General features: G+C 63.7%; 1 protein-coding gene across 1 annotated transcript; it reads left to right on the plus strand.

Annotated features, from left to right (window-relative positions):
• The first annotated feature begins 670 nt into the window (after positions 1-670).
• Positions 671-9085, plus strand: KLHL30 (kelch like family member 30). The gene is made up of 7 exons (XM_042953574.1): positions 671-1444; positions 2729-2861; positions 4582-4668; positions 5409-5564; positions 6224-6412; positions 7320-7465; positions 8834-9085. Exons 1-7 carry the CDS (start codon positions 671-673, stop codon positions 9083-9085), a joined length of 1737 nt encoding a protein of 578 aa, XP_042809508.1.
• The last annotated feature ends 7397 nt before the right edge of the window (positions 9086-16482 follow it).

Genomic DNA, 16482 nt, shown 5'->3' on the forward strand with positions numbered 1-16482 from the left:
GACCTCACAGGGTTGTCGTGCGGCCTGGCCACGGGGAGCATTGTGTCGGGGTGCACACGGAGTCCCTCTCCCCCCCAGACTCTGGATCTTCACTCCAGAGAACAGGGACCAAGGTCGCCCAGCAAGGTCACGGCAGCCCGAGACTCCGCTTACCTATGGACAGTGGGGATCGGTGGGGCAGGGGAGCACTCTCATCACCATCCCAGCAATGTCCGATTTGGCAGGAGAGGAAGCCACTTGGACGTGGGGGGGCCACAGGGATCCCATCCCCATGCTCCGGGGGTAGGGGGGAGGCGTCTGTTCCGTGCAGCCCAGAGCTGTGGAGGGGTCAAGGCGTGGCTCTCTTGCTGGCCTCGTCCCGCCCTGATTGCCCGGCCAGGGTTAGGTCTCGGGCCCCCTCTGGGCCTCAGCCTTCTGGCCGCAGAATGGGACTCGCGCAGAGCCCTACTCGCAGGGCTACGGGGCCGGATCAGGCGGGACGCCGGGCCAGGCGCTCGGCACACCGCTGACGCTCAGTGTTTGTTGAAGACAGAAAGGACTGACGGTCGGCCGGGCGATCGGGCGGACGGACCGCGCCCCGCCCCGGCTGACCCTGCCCGCTTCTCTCCCCAGGGTCCCGGGGGCGTGGGGCCCGGCTCTTCTTCCCCGTGAGCGGGTGGCACTGGCAGCCATGGTGCGGAACGTGGACGACCTGGACTTCCGCGTGCCCTCGCACGCCCAGGACACGCTGGACGGCCTGCAGCGGCTGCGCTCCCAGCCCCAGCTGGCCGACCTCACGCTGCTGGTGGGTGGCCGGGAGCTGCCCTGCCACCGCGCCCTCCTGGCGCTGAGCAGCCCCTACTTCCACGCCATGTTCGCGGGCAACTTCGCCGAGAGTTTCTCGGCGCGAGTGGAGCTGCGGGACGTGGAGCCCGCCGTGGTGGGGCAGCTGGTGGACTTCGTGTACACGGGCCGGCTGACCGTCACGCAGGGCAACGTGGAGGCGCTGACGCGCGCGGCCGCCCGCCTGCACTTCCCCGCCGTGCAGAAGGTCTGCGGCCGCTACCTGCAGCACCAGCTGGACGCCACCAACTGCCTGGGCATCTGCGAGTTCGGGGAGCAGCAGGGGCTGCCGGGCGTGGCCGCCAAGGCCCGGGCCTTCCTGCGGGAGAACTTCGAGGCCGTGGCCCGGGAGGACGAGTTCCTGCAGCTGCCCCGGGACCGGCTGGCCACCTGCCTGGCCGGCGAGCTGCTGCAGGTGCAGCCGGACCAGAGCCGGCTGGAGGCCCTGCTGCGCTGGGCGCGTCACGACCCTCAGGCCCGGGCCGTCCACCTGCCCGAGCTGCTCAGCCTGGTGCGCCTGGACGCCGTGCCCAGGCCGCGCGTGCAGCACCTGCTGGCCACGGAGCCGCTGATCCGGGGCTCGGAGGAGTGTCGGGTGGCCCTGTCGCAGGGTCACGACGAGGCGAGTAAGGGGCAAGGAGGGGAGCCCCGGGGACCCCGCCTGGGAGGGGATGCTGGGGACAGGTGCCCTGAACCTCGCAACTCTGCCTGCCTTGGGCCGATTACCTGTGAGCGCACCTCTGTTCGGTGCCCCGTGCCCCTGTGTGCCCCCCGCCCCCGGCCGTGAGGGGAGGGGGAACCCAGGTCTTGTGATCTTTCACAACCCCGGTCGGCACCCACAGCTGGCGGCAAGCCTGGAAAGGGACCTGAGGCAGCATGGGGAAGGCCAAAGCTGGGCTGGTGGCATCCTGGGGGGGGTGGCCGGTCAGGGAGGGCTCTCCAGAGGACGCAGCGTCTTAGCTGGGCCTTAGAGGAGGGATAGGAGTCGGGTAGGAGGGAAAACAAGCCGGGAAGACCGCACAGCTTGGGCACAGCAGCAGGCTCCCCTCCTGCCCCTTAGAAAGCTCTCGAGCATTCGTGGCGTCCAGGCAGTGAGCGTGGCAGGCAGGGCAGTTCCTGACAAAGCTTCAGACCAGGGTAGGACTGCGACAGAGAGCCGATGAGCCCGTCTGCGGCTGGCAGCCTGCTCGGGGCCCAGCTCTGGAGGACTCCTCGGGAGCCAAGTCTGGGGACAAAGATGCAGCTCAGGCCAGGGTCAGGGTGTGGGGTGCTACCCTCAGGCACCCCCGGGGCACGGCGGGCCGGCCCGGGGCCCCGCCCCACTAGGCGGTCGCCTTGTAGCTGCTGGCAGCGGGCAGTCTGGGCCTTCTGTAGAAGGGGCCCGAGAGGCAGGAGGGCCCCGGGGGCCCGGGAGCTCCGGGCGGTGGCTTCTTACCAACCAGGGTGGAGGCATTCCAGCATCTCCCGCCGGGCCAGGGTCATCCCGGTTGGGCACACGGCACGCCCGCCCAGGGGAGGGTCTGGGGACAGAGTCGGGGTTGGCTGCAAAGAGGGGTGCAGGGACGCCTCTGGAAGGCACGTGGGGATTTCTGGCAAGGAGCGGCTCCCAGGTCTGGGGCACACATGCACCTGCTGGCCCACATCTCTCCCAGTCCTGAGCGCTTGCCTTCAGCCCTGGGGCCGTGGCAACCACGTGCATGTGCACATGTGTTCGCACACGCACGCACGCACACGCACACACACACACACACTGAAATGCACATCACCCTACACAGGTGCCCTGACACGGCTGCCCCACCAAAGTCCTGCCTCCGAAGAGGCCACTGAGGCCCGAAAGCACCTGGGGGCCCCTTGCACAGGGAATACGGTCACCTGCTTCTCTAACCCAGCCTTCCCGGCCCCACAGGCGCTGCCGGGCCTCCCGCAGAAGCTGCAGGAGGTTCTGGTGGTTGTGGGCGGGCGGGCACTGGAGGATGAGGAGGGGGCCGAGGAAGCCACCCCTCACGGCAGGAACTTCGCCTTCTACAACACCAAGGCCAGTGAGTACCCCTCACGCTGTCCCTGCGGCCGACGTCAGCCACTCGTGTCCACCTTGCACGTGGAGGGAGCGAGGTGCACAGGGGCCCGCCGAGTCCACCTCCTGCTGTGCCGGGGCCTTGCGGGGCGGGGGGTGGGGGGCTGCAGGAGAGTCTAGAGGCCGTGGTGGGGGCAGGGGAGGCTGACAGTGGGGGCACCGGGGCCCCCTAACCCTCCGGCCCCAGCCCCCAGCTTTGGTCTTTTGGGCCCCGGAGCCCAAGGTAGAAGCTTCTGCCGCGTGGGAGGATGGCCCCTGGCCTGCGCGCCCAATGGAACCCCAGCCCCAGGGGGAGGGCGGGCGGCCGGGGGGCAGGTGGCCTGGAGGGTGAGAGCCCAGGGGCGAGGGCGGCTCACACAGGTTCTAATTCCAGCCTTAGAGTGGGTCACCTCACCTCATCTGTGAAATGGGCTCCTCACGTGGTTGGGCAGCGGACCCAGTGGGCAGGGACTTGGCCCCTCCTGCCCGGGGCCCCATCACCGGCGGGGTCTCTGCAGGGGCCACGTTGGCCCTGGGAAGCTCTTCCAAGAGCTCCGACGAGGGTTGGCTGCTGTCCTGGGGCCGCTGGGCCAGTCGCCAGCCACCGACGGCCATCAGTAGCTGGCAGGCTGGAGGCAGTGTGAGGCCGGCTGGCCCAGGTCAGGGGCTGACGAGAGGGGATTTGGGGGCTGACGTCAGGAGATGAGCTTTGCTGGCTCCGCCCGGGGCAGCTGTCCCTCCAACGCCAAGGGAGGACGGCGGGGGGCACGCTGGCGGGCAGAGGCCTGGCGACTGCTGGGCAGAGTCCCCACCCCAGGGTGACACACACATGAGTCAGGGGGACACGCAGTCCCTGCCCAGAAGGCAGGTGCCCGGCAAGGCCCAGAATTCTGCGTGTCTTCCCAGGGGACGTCGCCGAGGCCTGGGTCTCCCTCAGAGCCTTCCACAAGCACCCAGAATGTGTCCGTTTGGACATTCCCACACTATCTCATTTTTATCTTTCCAAAGCATTTTCTCATCTCTTGCCTCAGTTTACCTCCTGTAGCTCCTTGAAGGTGGGTCCAACGTGGGTGCAATTACTCTGTCCCTCAGTCATGGTGACGGTAATCCTAACAGGTACCACGTGTGCCCTGTGACAGATACACGTGGTCAAAGATAGTCCCCGGGAGGTGGGAATCACCCCTAGGCTACCGAGGAGGAGACGGAGGCTGTGGGTCACCCGAAGCCACACAGCCCGCGCACAAGAGCTAGGGTTTGGACTCACACTGCCTGCTGCAAGGCCCGAGTCCGATCCCCTACGCCCTTGTGTAGAGAGACCCCCTAGTGACCGGAGATCGGGCGCTTTGACCCGTCACCCCATCTGACTGAGGAGGGACCCAACCCAGGGGCCAAATTGTCCATTTGGGGTCAGTGAGGCCACCTGCAGGGTCAGGGCGAGACCCAGCTTCTGGAGCCTGAGCCACCTCCCGCAGTCCTGTGTCCAGTCCGGGTGCCGGGGGGCTCCAGGGGGCGGGGTGGGGAGGAGGGGGCCGCCGAGAGCCAGGCCTGGCAGGGGCACGTGGGGGCCCGGGGTGTCGCCCCCCCCCCCGCCCCTTGCTCCTCCCGCCCGTGAGGGAACATCCCCGCACCCACTGAGGGGCGAGGGGGGCCCCGGCAGGCAGCGAGCTCGGCCGCCCTGACCCCCCTGCCTGTCTCTCTTCCTCCAGAGAAGTGGATGGTGCTCCCAGACTTCCCCGACTACCACAAATGGGGCTTCTCCCTGACGGCACTCAACAACACGGTCTATGTCACAGGTGGGCAGGCGCGGCTCCCGGCAGGTGTCGCTGGTGGGGGTGACGCCAGTGAGAACCAGCCCTCCCCTCCCCTCGCGGGGCCCCCGGCCGTCCGGTCAAGACTCCTGCAGACACTCCCGTGACATGAACACGAAGAGATTGAAAATCCACGGGCCATGGGTGCGAAGAACCGTTCTGTGTTCTGCCGGACGGAGACCCAGGGAGGCTTTGCTAGGAAGGAGCTGTGTGATGGGCAGGAGGGTCGCTCTGTTCTTGTCAGTCTTAGAAGTTGGGGGCCCGTCTAAAAGTTGGTTGGGGAGGGGCGCCTAGATGGCTCGGTCGGCGAAGCGCCCGACTTCGGCTCAGGTCACGGTCTCGCGGTTCGTGGGTTCGAGCCCCGCGTTGACAGCTCAGAGCCTGGAGCCTGCTTTGGATTCTGTCTCCCTCTCTCTCTGCCCCTCCCTTGTTCACGCTCTCTCTGTCTCTCAAAAATAAATAAACACTAAAACAAAAATCTATTTTAATTTGGTTGGGGAAACAGCTTTCACGGCTGAAGGTCTGAAACCCCTGATCTCGTCTCCCCTACTTACGGGGCCTGGAGCAATCCGTCCAACTCACACGGCTGGACTGCGCCACCCCCCGTCCCGCCCCGCGCCCAGGCCCCGCGCGGGGAGGACACCGGACCCTTGGTAGCCAGCACCCACTGGCCTGGGGACCCCAGGCTGGCGGCCGCCTGACCCCCTCAGAGCTCTCTCCTGCAGGTGGCTCCCGGGGCACCAAGACAGACACCTGGTCAACCACCCAGGCCTGGTGCTTCCCTCTGAAGGAGGCGGCCTGGAAGCCAGTGACACCCATGCTGAAGGCCCGCACGAACCACGCCAGTGTGGCGCTCAACGGGGAGATCTATGCCATCGGCGGTAAGGCCTCCCTCTCCGTCCTCCCCGGGGCCACCTCCTGCTCCGTGAAGTCCCTGGGGTGACGAGACCCACAGTGGTCCCCCCGCCTTGGCTGTCACCTTTGATTCCACCATGCCCCCAGCCTGAGCACTGAGGCCCGCCTCGTCCCTCCTACCCTCCAGAGCTGTGACAAGGATTCACCCCAGGGACCCTTACAGTTAGATAAATATTGGAAAAGACAAAGACTGTGGCCGAGAGCAAGAGTGTCCCAAGGCCTCTGTAGGTGACAAAGCGGTCCTGAGGCCCCTCCTAAGTGCCCCGCCTGTCCTGGCCCGGCAGCCAGGCCCCAGAGCAGAGGGCCCACACAGTTCCTGAGCCCGGGGCAGGTGGGGGCAAATGGGAGTGGCCTCGGGGGCCCCCCGCCGTGCAGTCTGGAGTCGAGGGTCCCTGGGTCCAGGTGCCCACGCCGCTTGACGGTATGGCCCGGGGCAAGTGCCCTCGCCCCTCGGAGTCTCGGTTCCCTCTCTGTGAAACGGGGTAAGTCGGCCGCCTCGCGAGGCCAAGCCCTTCCCCTCCCGGGATGCTCCCCGCCGCCTCCGAGAAGCCCCCAGGCCTGCATTTCCGGGAACTTTCCCTTGCCCCTCGCCCCTTGCGGCCCTGACCCCCTCCCGGCCCGACAGGGACCACTCTGGACGTGGTGGAGGTGGAGAGCTACGACCCCTACACAGACACCTGGACGCCCATCAGCCCGGCCCTCAAGTACGTCAGCAACTTCTCCGCGGCCGGCTGCCAGGGCAGGCTGTACCTGGTGGGCTCCAGCGCCTGCAAATATAACGCCCTGGCCCTGCAGTGTTACAACCCTGTCACAGGTAGGGGGCACGGGACCCAGGCGCCCGGCCACGCAGGGACACTCCTCGCGTGGCTGGGGGGTGGGGGGTGGGGCGAGTGGCAGGGGACAGAGGCGGGCAGCCACAGGCCCCCCTGCAGGCCACAGTCCCATCTCGGCGAGCCAGAGGGCGGGGACCCCGGGGACGGCGGGGCCAGGGGCGCAGGGAGCAGGCAGCCAGAGGCCTCTTACAAACGGTCACAGCCCCACCAAGGGGTGGCTGTGACAGCGGAGGAAGGGGGGGGCCCCGGCGGGGGGCAGGGAACCGAGGGGGTGGGTAGCCCGCACGGAGCCACAGCCCCGTGCCAGCCGAGAGGCATGGGGGCGGGGGGCTAGGTGGTGGGGAGCCCATCTCCAGGCCCTGGATGCTGCCCGGCCGCTGCGTCTGCCCGGAGCTGGCCTCACGGGCCGGGAGCGGTGGCCCGGACCCACAAGTCCTGGTGGGCGCCCGCTTGGGCTCTGGACTCCGTGCCAGGGTTTGGGCCCCAGCTGGGCTCCCTCCGGCTCGGTGGCCTTCCTGGCCCTGGCTCTCACCCTCCGTTCTGTCCTCTGGGTGGTGGAGATGATAATAGGACCCGTTTTGGAGGGTGGGTGTGAGGAGGATCCCAGGCTCACGTGGGACCCCCAGACTCGACCGGGTGGGAAAGAGGCAGAGGCCCCGGGGCCCAGGCAGGACGGTGGGGGGTGGGGGCGGCAGCCAGGCCAAGGCCTCCGAAAGCCCTCGAGCCCCTCCTGCGGACCTGAGGACAAAACTCTGCGGAGCCCCGCCCCCAGAGGGAGAGTGGGGCTCCGGGAGGAGAGGGCAGCGGGGTCCACGCCCCGCAGGAGGTCTCCGGGACCCGGGGAGCGGCCGCCCTGGTGACGGTGGGCCTGGTGCCATGTCCCCGCAGACTTGTGGAGCGTGATCGCCTCGCCCTTCCTCCCCAAGTACCTGTCCTCGCCCCGCTGCGCCGCACTGCAGGGGACTCTCTACCTGGTCGGTGACAACACCAAGAAGGTCTACATGTACGACCCCGGGGCCAACCTGTGGCAGAAGGTGGGCCTCAGCCTCACCTCCCAGGGCAACACCCCACCCCACCCCAAGACTCTCGACACCATGAGAGCGGGCCTGGGGACGGTGGGGCTGGGGGTGTCACCACGGGGGGCTGACCGTGAAGGGAGGTAAGGGGCCCGGATTCCAGGACAGAAAAGCCCAGGACCGGGGGCTCCCGGTCACCATGGGTGCTCCGTCCCCAGCACGGGGTGGTCTGTTCTTCTCGGGGAGCCAATCCAGGCTCAGCCAGAGGTGCTTCAGGGACGGCCGTGGCTGTCCTGGTGCGGGCCAGGCCCGGGAGGGAGGGCGTCCCCCACCCACGGGGGTGCAGGGACGGGGATCCCTTGGCTGTGGGTAAGCTGGGAACAGCCAGCTCCTTGGTGCCCCGCTTGCCTCCTTGCTGCCCCCTCCTCTTCTGCCTCGGGGCCCAGGGAGAGAGCAGCTGCTGGGCATCTCAAGCCCCGGCCTTTCTCTGTGTTCCTTCTGGAGAAAGAGGAGGGCGGTGCCCAGAGCCATGGCGGCGGCCTCAGCCCCAGCGGGACACCCTAAGCCCACCGCACCTGCCTTGAGGTCCTCGATCCCTGGAGGCCCGAGGAGGTGGCACGGCCTCCTGCGGCCACCCCAGGAGGGCTGGGCGGGCCGGCCGGGTGACAGCAGGGCCCCTGCCCTCCTGCCGCCTGCAGCTGTCCCCTGGCGTCAGAGCTCAGCTGACCGGAGGCCCCCATTACAGTGCAAAACAGGTGCAGGGTGGGCCCTGCCAGGCAGGCCCTTTCTTTCTGGGGCCTCCCAGCTGGGTCACGGCCCAGGCCACCGATCTGGGGGCATCCCGGCCACGAAGGGCTCTGCCTCGCCCCGTCCCGGCCCGGGGTGGCTGCCCATCGTCCTCGTGTGGAGGCCACAGACGGGCTTCTTCCCTCCCGCCCACCCTGGGCTCCTCCACAAGGGCCCTCATGTCTCTCTGGCCTCACGAGCCCTGTCCAGGGCACCCCTGGGGCCCCACCCACCTGTCCCCTCCAAAAGAGCAGCCATGAATCAGAGGCCCGGCCTGGAACGTGCTGGGAGGCAGCTCCCAGCGCCTCTAACACCCTGACTTCAGATATGAGTGACTTTGGGCCTAGGGGACCAAGGGGCCTGGGGACATCATCCTGGGCGATGTGGGCCGGAGAGAGAGCACGGGCGGGGCAGTCTGAGGGTCCCGGGGGGAGTTACCGGGAGCCTGGGTGAGGTCCCAGGTAGCAGGTGTGCCGGTGTCCTGGACAGGGTGCTGGCCGTCCTCCCTGCGTGTCCCCCGTGTCCCGCCCCGAGGGCACTCTGGCCACCGTCCCCGCCCGCCCGCCCACCCGCTGGGCACTGACCGCTGCCCACCCACAGGTGCAGTCCCTGCACAGCCTGCACGAGAACGGTGCGTTGGTGCCGCTGGGTGACACGCTGTACGTGACGGGGGGCCGCTGGCAGGGCGTGGACGGCGACTACCACGTGGAGATGGAGGTCTACGACCGCGGGCGGGACGCCTGGACCCACCACGGCGCCCTGCCCCGCCTCTGGCTCTACCACGGGGCCTCCACCGTCTTCCTGGACGTGTCCAAGTGGACCCAGCCCTTCAGCCCCACCCAGGAGCACTGAGCAGCTCTGGGTCGGACGGGGGGTGGGGGTGGGGGTGGTGGCTGAGCCCCCCACCCAGGGGACGGCCCCCCTTCGTGTGCTGCCTGTCTGTTCAGCTGGTGCTGCCGGGCCCCCCAGGGCTCGGGCCACCAGGGACATCAGAGGACACCGCAGCCGCCACCCCGGCCCTGAGCTGACCAGCGGCAGGGCTTTGGACTCTGGCCGCCCGCACGGAGGCGAGAACCGGCCGTCCTGCCCACGGGGCGTCTGAGGCCTCAAAGGAGCCGAGGGGCCCGAGGAAGCACGGGGAGGGCCCCCGCGCTCTCCAAATGCTGCCGCCCCAGCCGTGTGTCCGGCCGTGGCTTCTGGAAGCCACATCACAGAGCAAAGGATCCCGGGGCGGGGTCTACACCAGGCATCTGTGGGCCTGCTGCCGCCTGGCCTGCAGCTGTGTGACCGCAGCCGGCAGCCGCCCGTCTCTGGGCCTCAGGCTCCGCATCCATGGGGCACTGAGAAGGGAGGAGGCCGGGCATGGGGCCCCGGAGAGAGGGTCAGTGTCAGGGCTGAGGGAAGACACGGTGAGCAACGGCTTCCCCGGAAGGTGAGCAGGAGGGGTGCTCTCTGGCCAGGAATCCCCCGATCCCAGAAATCCCCCGATTTCTTGGGGTGGTTTGCTCCCATGACGCATCGAGAGTTCCCAGCAGACCCATGAGGGGAAAGGTGGGGGTCCCGCAGGGACTCCGGGGGATGCCTCTCGGGCACGGTGGTGCCCTGCTCCCAGTTGGCCTCCTGAGCGAGGGGAGTGCCTAACGGGCTCCTGCCAGCCTGTGCTGTGACTCAGGGTGCCTCGGGTCTGCCCCAGGGCGCCTTGGGTCTGACCGGGGTCCCACGTAGAACTGGTTCAAGCCTCCCTGCTCCTTCCCACTGGTCCTTAACAAGGTATTGCACTGAAGGACTCTCACTGGGTGCTCAGTGGCCCTCCCCCTTGGTCACAAGCTTCATCAAGGGACCCAGGACTACAAGTCGGGGGTCCTAGGTCCAGCCTGGCTCCAGCCCTGGCACTGACTGAGGTTTGGGGAGCCCCCACCTCCCTCTGGACCTGGGTTTTCTCTTTTAAATTAAAAAAATTTTTTTTTTTCATTTATTTTTGAGAGAGAGAGAGACAGAGTACGAGTATGGGAGGGGCAGAGAGAGAGGGAGACGTAGAATCTGAGGCAGGATTCAGGCTCTGAGCTGGCAGCCTGGAGCCCGACGTGGGGCTCGAACCCATGAACCACGAGATCGTGACCTGAGCTGAAGTTGGACGCTTCACCGACGGAGCCCCCCAGGCGCCCCCTGGGTTTCCTCTTCTTTGAAACCCACTGGGGACGGGAGGGGCCTCTGACATCCCCGGGTTCTGAGGAAGGAATCCCTGGGTCCCTCCACGTCCACTTTGCTCCCAGACCTGGTCTCTCATGCCCACTTCTCGTGGGAGGATTGAATGTGTCTCCCAGGGCTTAGGCAGAGCTCCACCAGCTGACTGGGTGTCCTCAGAGCTGGGGGTCCTGCTCCTTCGGAGCGGATGCACATGAAGACGAAGGTTCTGGCACCCTTGAGTCTCTCCACACGAAAACCTTCTGAAATGTTTTCTGAACGGTTATTGAAGACAGCCACGCACTCTTTCAAAACAAAGACTCAACATGTCAAATGGACTTCTTTTTTTTTAAATCACAATTAGGTAGTCGGAAGGCGGTATCTTAGAATAAGGCCTGCTTCTGCTCCCGCACACCTCATGGCGATGCGGGGAGGCACCTGGGGTGGGGGCGCACATCCCACTCCAGGGCCCGGTCCTCGGCCCGCTGGTGCCAGACCGCCCCTCATCTGATCAGCTGCGCTGCCCCTACACGGAGCACCTGGGTCAGGCCAATCGTGTCCTTCAGGGTCACAGGAGGAAACAGATGACTCTTGGAATCGAGTAATGGGGGACGTTTTCACAAAGGGCTACTTCCAAGGCGTAGGCAGGCTGGAGAGGCTCCCAGCGGGGGGGTCCAGCAACAGTGGGGAGCTGTCACCTGCCCTCTCCCCCCGAGGACATGGGAAGGAGCAGCCACAGCCTCCAGCTGGAGGGAGGGAGGTGCCAAGGGTCTGGGGCCTTTGCTAAAGGAACGCAGCCTGTACCACTGTCCCTTGTGGCCCAGCGGGGACCAAGTGGCCGGACAGATACCCCGACCTCACTCTCTTTCCTGCCTCCCGGACTCCTGCCGGTGCCTCCCACTGGCCAGATCCAACCAGAATCAGAGGGAGAACGGGCCACTGGCAGAGAGCAGGTGGAGACAGGGCACCAGGATGGGCAAACGGATTTGCCTCGCAGGAACTGAACACTCAAGGGATCCTCACGGGAGACAGACACTAACATACATTCGCACGAGGAACGTCTGCAGAGCAACCCAAGCCGTCTTCTTCTCTTCCTTGGAAAACAAGGACACATCGGTTTGGGGGCCAGTATGGACTTCCAGAAAGGAGAACGGATAACCTTGGGACATGCGCAAAAGCCCACCAAACTCTCAGGCCCACAGGAAGGAGAGCACCTGTCCTGCCCCAAAGAGCTCACGTCTGCCGGGCGGGTGCACACTTGTCTTTCTCACAGACGGTGCTGGGTAAACAGAGACTCCTCAGCAGCCCTGAGACTTTGGTGACCAAAGAGTGCTACACAGTGCCCTCAGTGGCCACCAACCCAGGCTCAACTCCCTTTGGTTCCCAGATGAGCCAGGGTCCATGGACGCTTCTCACCACTTCCGCTGGACTTGGGTTTTCCAGTATCTCGCAGACAAGACCCTCCTGTTATTGAGCATCTTTCCTGTACCAGGCAGGGACGGTGACTGCTGGAATCAAGCAGTTGACAGTCCCATGTAAATATCTGTAATAAATGAAGTGATCCAATGACCGTTCACTGTGGTCAATTCAGACCTCTACTCCAGTTGGTCGACCAGTTGGCCCGGTGGAAAGTATGAATTTTGACCAGGAATCTGTGACTTAAGAAGGGGTGGTCACAGGGGCTCCTGGGTGGCTCAGTCGGTCAGGCCTCTGACTTCGGCTCAGATCATGACCTCTCGGTCCGTGAGTTCGAGCCCCGCGTCGGGCTCTGTGCTGACCGTGCAGAGCCTGGAGCCTGTTTCGGATTCTGTGTCTCCCTCTCTCTCTGCCCCTCCCCCGTTGATGCTCTGTCTCTCTCTGTCTCAAAAATAAATAAACGATAAAAAAAAATTAAAAAAAATAAAAAAAGAAGGGGTAGTCACAGCCACACAAAAGGTAAGGCTTTCCGCTCCTCCGGGGCCATGTCCTTCATCTTCGGTCCCCAGTGCCACTCAGCCGGAAGTGTGGCTACTGTTGCTGCGTGCAGGTGATTCCCCCAGGCCCCTGGATCACGCACACGGGAGGGTGGCCAGGCACGACGCCGATTAATTGCAGGAGGAAGTGGGCTGCAAAGAGAACCTCCCTGCTTGGAATAAGCACCCCAGGAGCCAGTGTCACTTCCCCAAAGCTAATCGGCTGTCCCAGGGCTCTTCAGGGCCAGCAGCTGGGGTTATTTGGATCGCAACCACACTTACGAATGTAATTCTTCTCACAATGGCCAGACAGAGCCACCAATATGTACCCTCTTACATTAAACTCGAAGGTGAGCTAGGCTGATTTTTTAACTTAATCAATCAAAAACATGGAAACGATGAGCAGAAAGTACACCAAGAAACCCTCCGGGTGGAAGTGAGAAAGACCAGACCTTCCCTTGCCAGACCTAGGCGGCCCACGGACCTGTCCAGGATTGCACGGCTTACCCCCAGCACTTGACCCGTGCCTGGCATGTAGCGGGGAACTGAGCAAATGTTCACTGAATGAGCTGCTGACCCAAGATCGTGAAGGCTAGACCTGGACGAGTGACCTTGGGCCAGTCCCAAGATCTCAGCCTCAGTTTCCTCATCTGTGCAATGGGGGTAATCACACGATTCGAGAATTAGATGATGTCATGTGTTTGGAAGGTTCCAGTAAACAGCAAAGGTCGCCTTCCTGGACATTGGGAGGCCACACAACAAGTTGACTTCAGGCTCCCACTGTTTTCGGGGGCAAAGGGAGCTTTTATTCCCATGACTTCATCGGCAAAGGTCCTTCCTTTGGAGGAAAAGAGAAGAGTGAGAACAGCTTGACTGCAGCAGGCTGATGGGAAGCCAGGGCTGAGGCCGTGACATGAGGGCCCAAGAATGAGGATTAGGTTTCAGCCAGGCATGAGGGCGCACGGGGGAGGCCACCTCGGGCTCCGTCTGGGCCCCCTTCTGTGCCCACTCATTCAGTACTTCCATCCTGAGACCCATTACCTCAGCCCCAGATGCTGCCCGGCTCTGAACCCCCGGGCTGCTGCCGCGGGGGGGAGGGGGCTGGGGGACAAGCTGTCTGGTGCCACCGGAACCTGTTTCTGGTGCTCCTTGACCTGGGGGAGTCTTTGCTGAGGCCTGCCCTCCTCTGAGCGGATTTCACTCCCGAAATGTGACCCCCAGAAACAGGGAGCCCCACCTGCAGGCCCCATGCTCTGCGCTCCCCTGCCCCAGGGCCAGGCTGTGTCGTCACCTTGGGACGGTGTCACGGGAGCCTGCACCGGCACCAGAACCGATTTGATTTGGGCCCTCCGGCGGGGCCCATGACATCACTAGGATTGTTCACTGTTTGGGAAAATAACTGGGTTTCACATGGCAGCTGTCCTCCAAGCTGGCCTCAGGCGGGCTGGGGCTCTCCACTGGGAGGTGGAAATGAAGTCACGCGAACATCTTAGGGACCCCACGCCCCCAACTGGATCCCTCCATTCCCAGGGGTCCCCGGCACCGTGAAAGGTACACAGCCAGAGCCTCGCCTTCCGTGGCGTCAGGCGGGCCAAATGGCACCCGGCCCTGACAGCAGTACGCCTCACGTCCCTGCGGACGGGATCCAGGCCAGCAACCAGCAGTGGGGAGCCCAAGCAGCCCGGCCTCCATGCTGAGGCCACCTTCCTCCTGGCCTTGGCTTTGTCTGCTCATCCCTCACGTGTGAGTGGGATCCCAGACAAAGGCTCAGGGGCAGCGGCCACTATGCCCGCTCTACAGAATCAGCACACTGAGTCTCAGAGGGATGAGTGCCTAAAGGCCCCATATGTGCCTCTTCCAAAGCCACATATGACCTTTGCTGCAGGTGGCCAAGCAAGAACCAGATTTGCTGAGCAGACCCACTGCCGGGTCTGTCCTGTGCTCCCATCATGCTCTGCCACATGACAAGGCTTGGAGCCTCCGTCTTCACGCAGGTCTGAGGACAGCCCCCCATGATGTGGTGCTGATGGCCCGGGCCAGGGACCCTCACCACCGAGGCAGCCTGGAAGGCAAGCAGGCTTCACTCACGGCCCCACACGGCACCCACTGTGACGTCAGCTCACCCTAGAGCAGCCCCAAGGGCATGTGTCCCTTAATTCCAGCTCGCAGGCAGGGAAACTGGAAGGAAACTCCAAGAAGCTCCAGGACAGACCAGCCACCCACCGGGGTGGGGGGGCAAGCCAGGGCTTGAACGTGGCCTCTAAGAGGTGTCTCTTTCCTCCCACCACGCAGGGCTGCCCCCCAACAGCATTCTACCCACCAGCCAAGTGGGGAGTGCTCCCTGGGTTCAAGAGTGGCCAGCCACGTGCGTTTCCCTGGCCTTCCCTCACAGCCAGACCCCCGTGGGCAATCCCCACCTGTGCTACCTGGTTGTCTCAGGGAAAAGACAGGGCCACGCGTTCATCCATAACCCGCAAGCTCATCACGTAGCTGCAATTTCTCGCCATCCAGAATAGGAAGGACCGTAATGGACAAAATTTGTGGCTGTGAAGATGTGAGCACGCCCAGGGGGCGAGAGGGCCCGGCCCCACCCCCAAGCCCAGGCTGTGTGTCCCTGGGCAGGCCCCTCACCTCTCTGGGCTAGTCAGTGCGGTCCATGAAAAATGGATGAGGTGCTGGGTGTGGGCGTGCTTTTTCAGAAACATGAAATTACTGTTCACGGGCCGCACCTCCTGGAGCCAGGAGACTGCAGGTTTCGGCAAAGAGAACACACCCCACGCTTGGCGTCCAGTGGTCCCAGATAAAGTCTCCCCCCCCCAGAAATGAAAATGGTCAAGATTTTAGTAGTGGACTCCGAGGCCCGTGTCCCAGCACAGACAAGCACGTCATTACAAAGTTCTGCACACCCAGCTTCTTAACAGACCTTCCTCGTGGGACCAGCAATGAGAACCCACCCGAGAAATGCTTAATCCTTTGAAGGCTTTATAATAGCCTCCACTGATTCGGGAGCCAGTGTCCTCGTTAGTAACAACACTGCTGAATGTTTGCAGAGGAAGTAAGGCCGTATATTTTGTTAAGTACATATTATGCAAGCCAGTATCTCTCAATTGTCTTCTGGAGCATCTGTCATTTCTATAGGAATTTCCATTTTTCATTCTGCTGAGAAATTTTTTTTTTCAAGATTAAAGACAGAACTTCTCTGTTGTAGTCTTAATTTGCCTCTGAAAGATCCTCACAGAATAAGTCTATGGGACACACTGACCCCCGGGGAACAAATTCTCATGGTGAGGCAGGGTATTTTTTTGTTTAAACACTCTGACCCCCCCCCCAAACACCCCAATTCTATCACCATATTCACATCCTACAGAAAAAGAGGCAGAATCACAGAACGATGAACACCGAATACCAGGCTTTTTCTAAAATATGAAATATTTCCTGTGTTCCCCACTCCCCCCAGCCCCCCTACCCCTTCCCTGTCTGGTGTAGAAAACCAGCCACCGAAACAGGGCATGAGTGGGGGGCTCCTGATTTAGGATTACCCACGATCCCTCCCCCAGGCTAGGGAGCCACCGCCTGCCACACTCTGTGAAATAGGACAGGGTGAGGTTCAGAAGAGATGGAAATCATCCCTCGGTGGGGGCAGACCTTTGCAAGGTGCAATCGTTAGCTGTGTCTTCTCCCACTCGTGAACAAAGGACACTGTGTGCCCACCAGGTGCAGGCACTTCGGTGCTATTCCCATGCCCTTACCTGCCATGGGGAGACAGAAAGGCGACGGGCATGTAAGGGAACAAAGCAGCCCAGAGGGGATGAGGGAGCTGGCTCTTTTCAGGGAGGAGCCTGGAGTTCAAGCCTGCAGGATCTGGCGCCCCATGCCAGCAGAGCCCTGTGCCTGGCACTGGAATCTAGCCCCCACACCTGGCTAGGTCACCAGAGGGCTCAGGCCTCCCAGCCTGGGTCTAGGTGCAACCATATCCGTGCAGGGTGGCTGCCCCAGGTTGTGGATTCCCCCCCCCTCCGTGCCCCTGCACCGGGATGGGGAAGGACAGCGCACTCTGAGTTTAGGGCATCCCAGCCATGGGCAGAAGGCAGAGCCAGAAGCGTAGGGTCCCCA

This window comes from Panthera leo, chromosome C1 (genome assembly GCF_018350215.1).
Source record: "Panthera leo isolate Ple1 chromosome C1, P.leo_Ple1_pat1.1, whole genome shotgun sequence".
Lineage (NCBI taxonomy): Eukaryota > Metazoa > Chordata > Mammalia > Carnivora > Felidae > Panthera > Panthera leo.

Bases quoted from the DNA above. Each gene is read 5' to 3' on its own strand.
- KLHL30 (XM_042953574.1), top strand. From the start codon at position 671: ATGGTGCGGAACGTGGACGACCTGGACTTCCGCGTGCCCTCGCACGCC. The intron at 5,565-6,223 runs GTAAGGCCTCCC...CCGGCCCGACAG, and splicing joins GGAGATCTATGCCATCGGCG to GGACCACTCTGGACGTGGTG. The intron at 6,413-7,319 runs GTAGGGGGCACG...ATGTCCCCGCAG, and splicing joins GTGTTACAACCCTGTCACAG to ACTTGTGGAGCGTGATCGCC.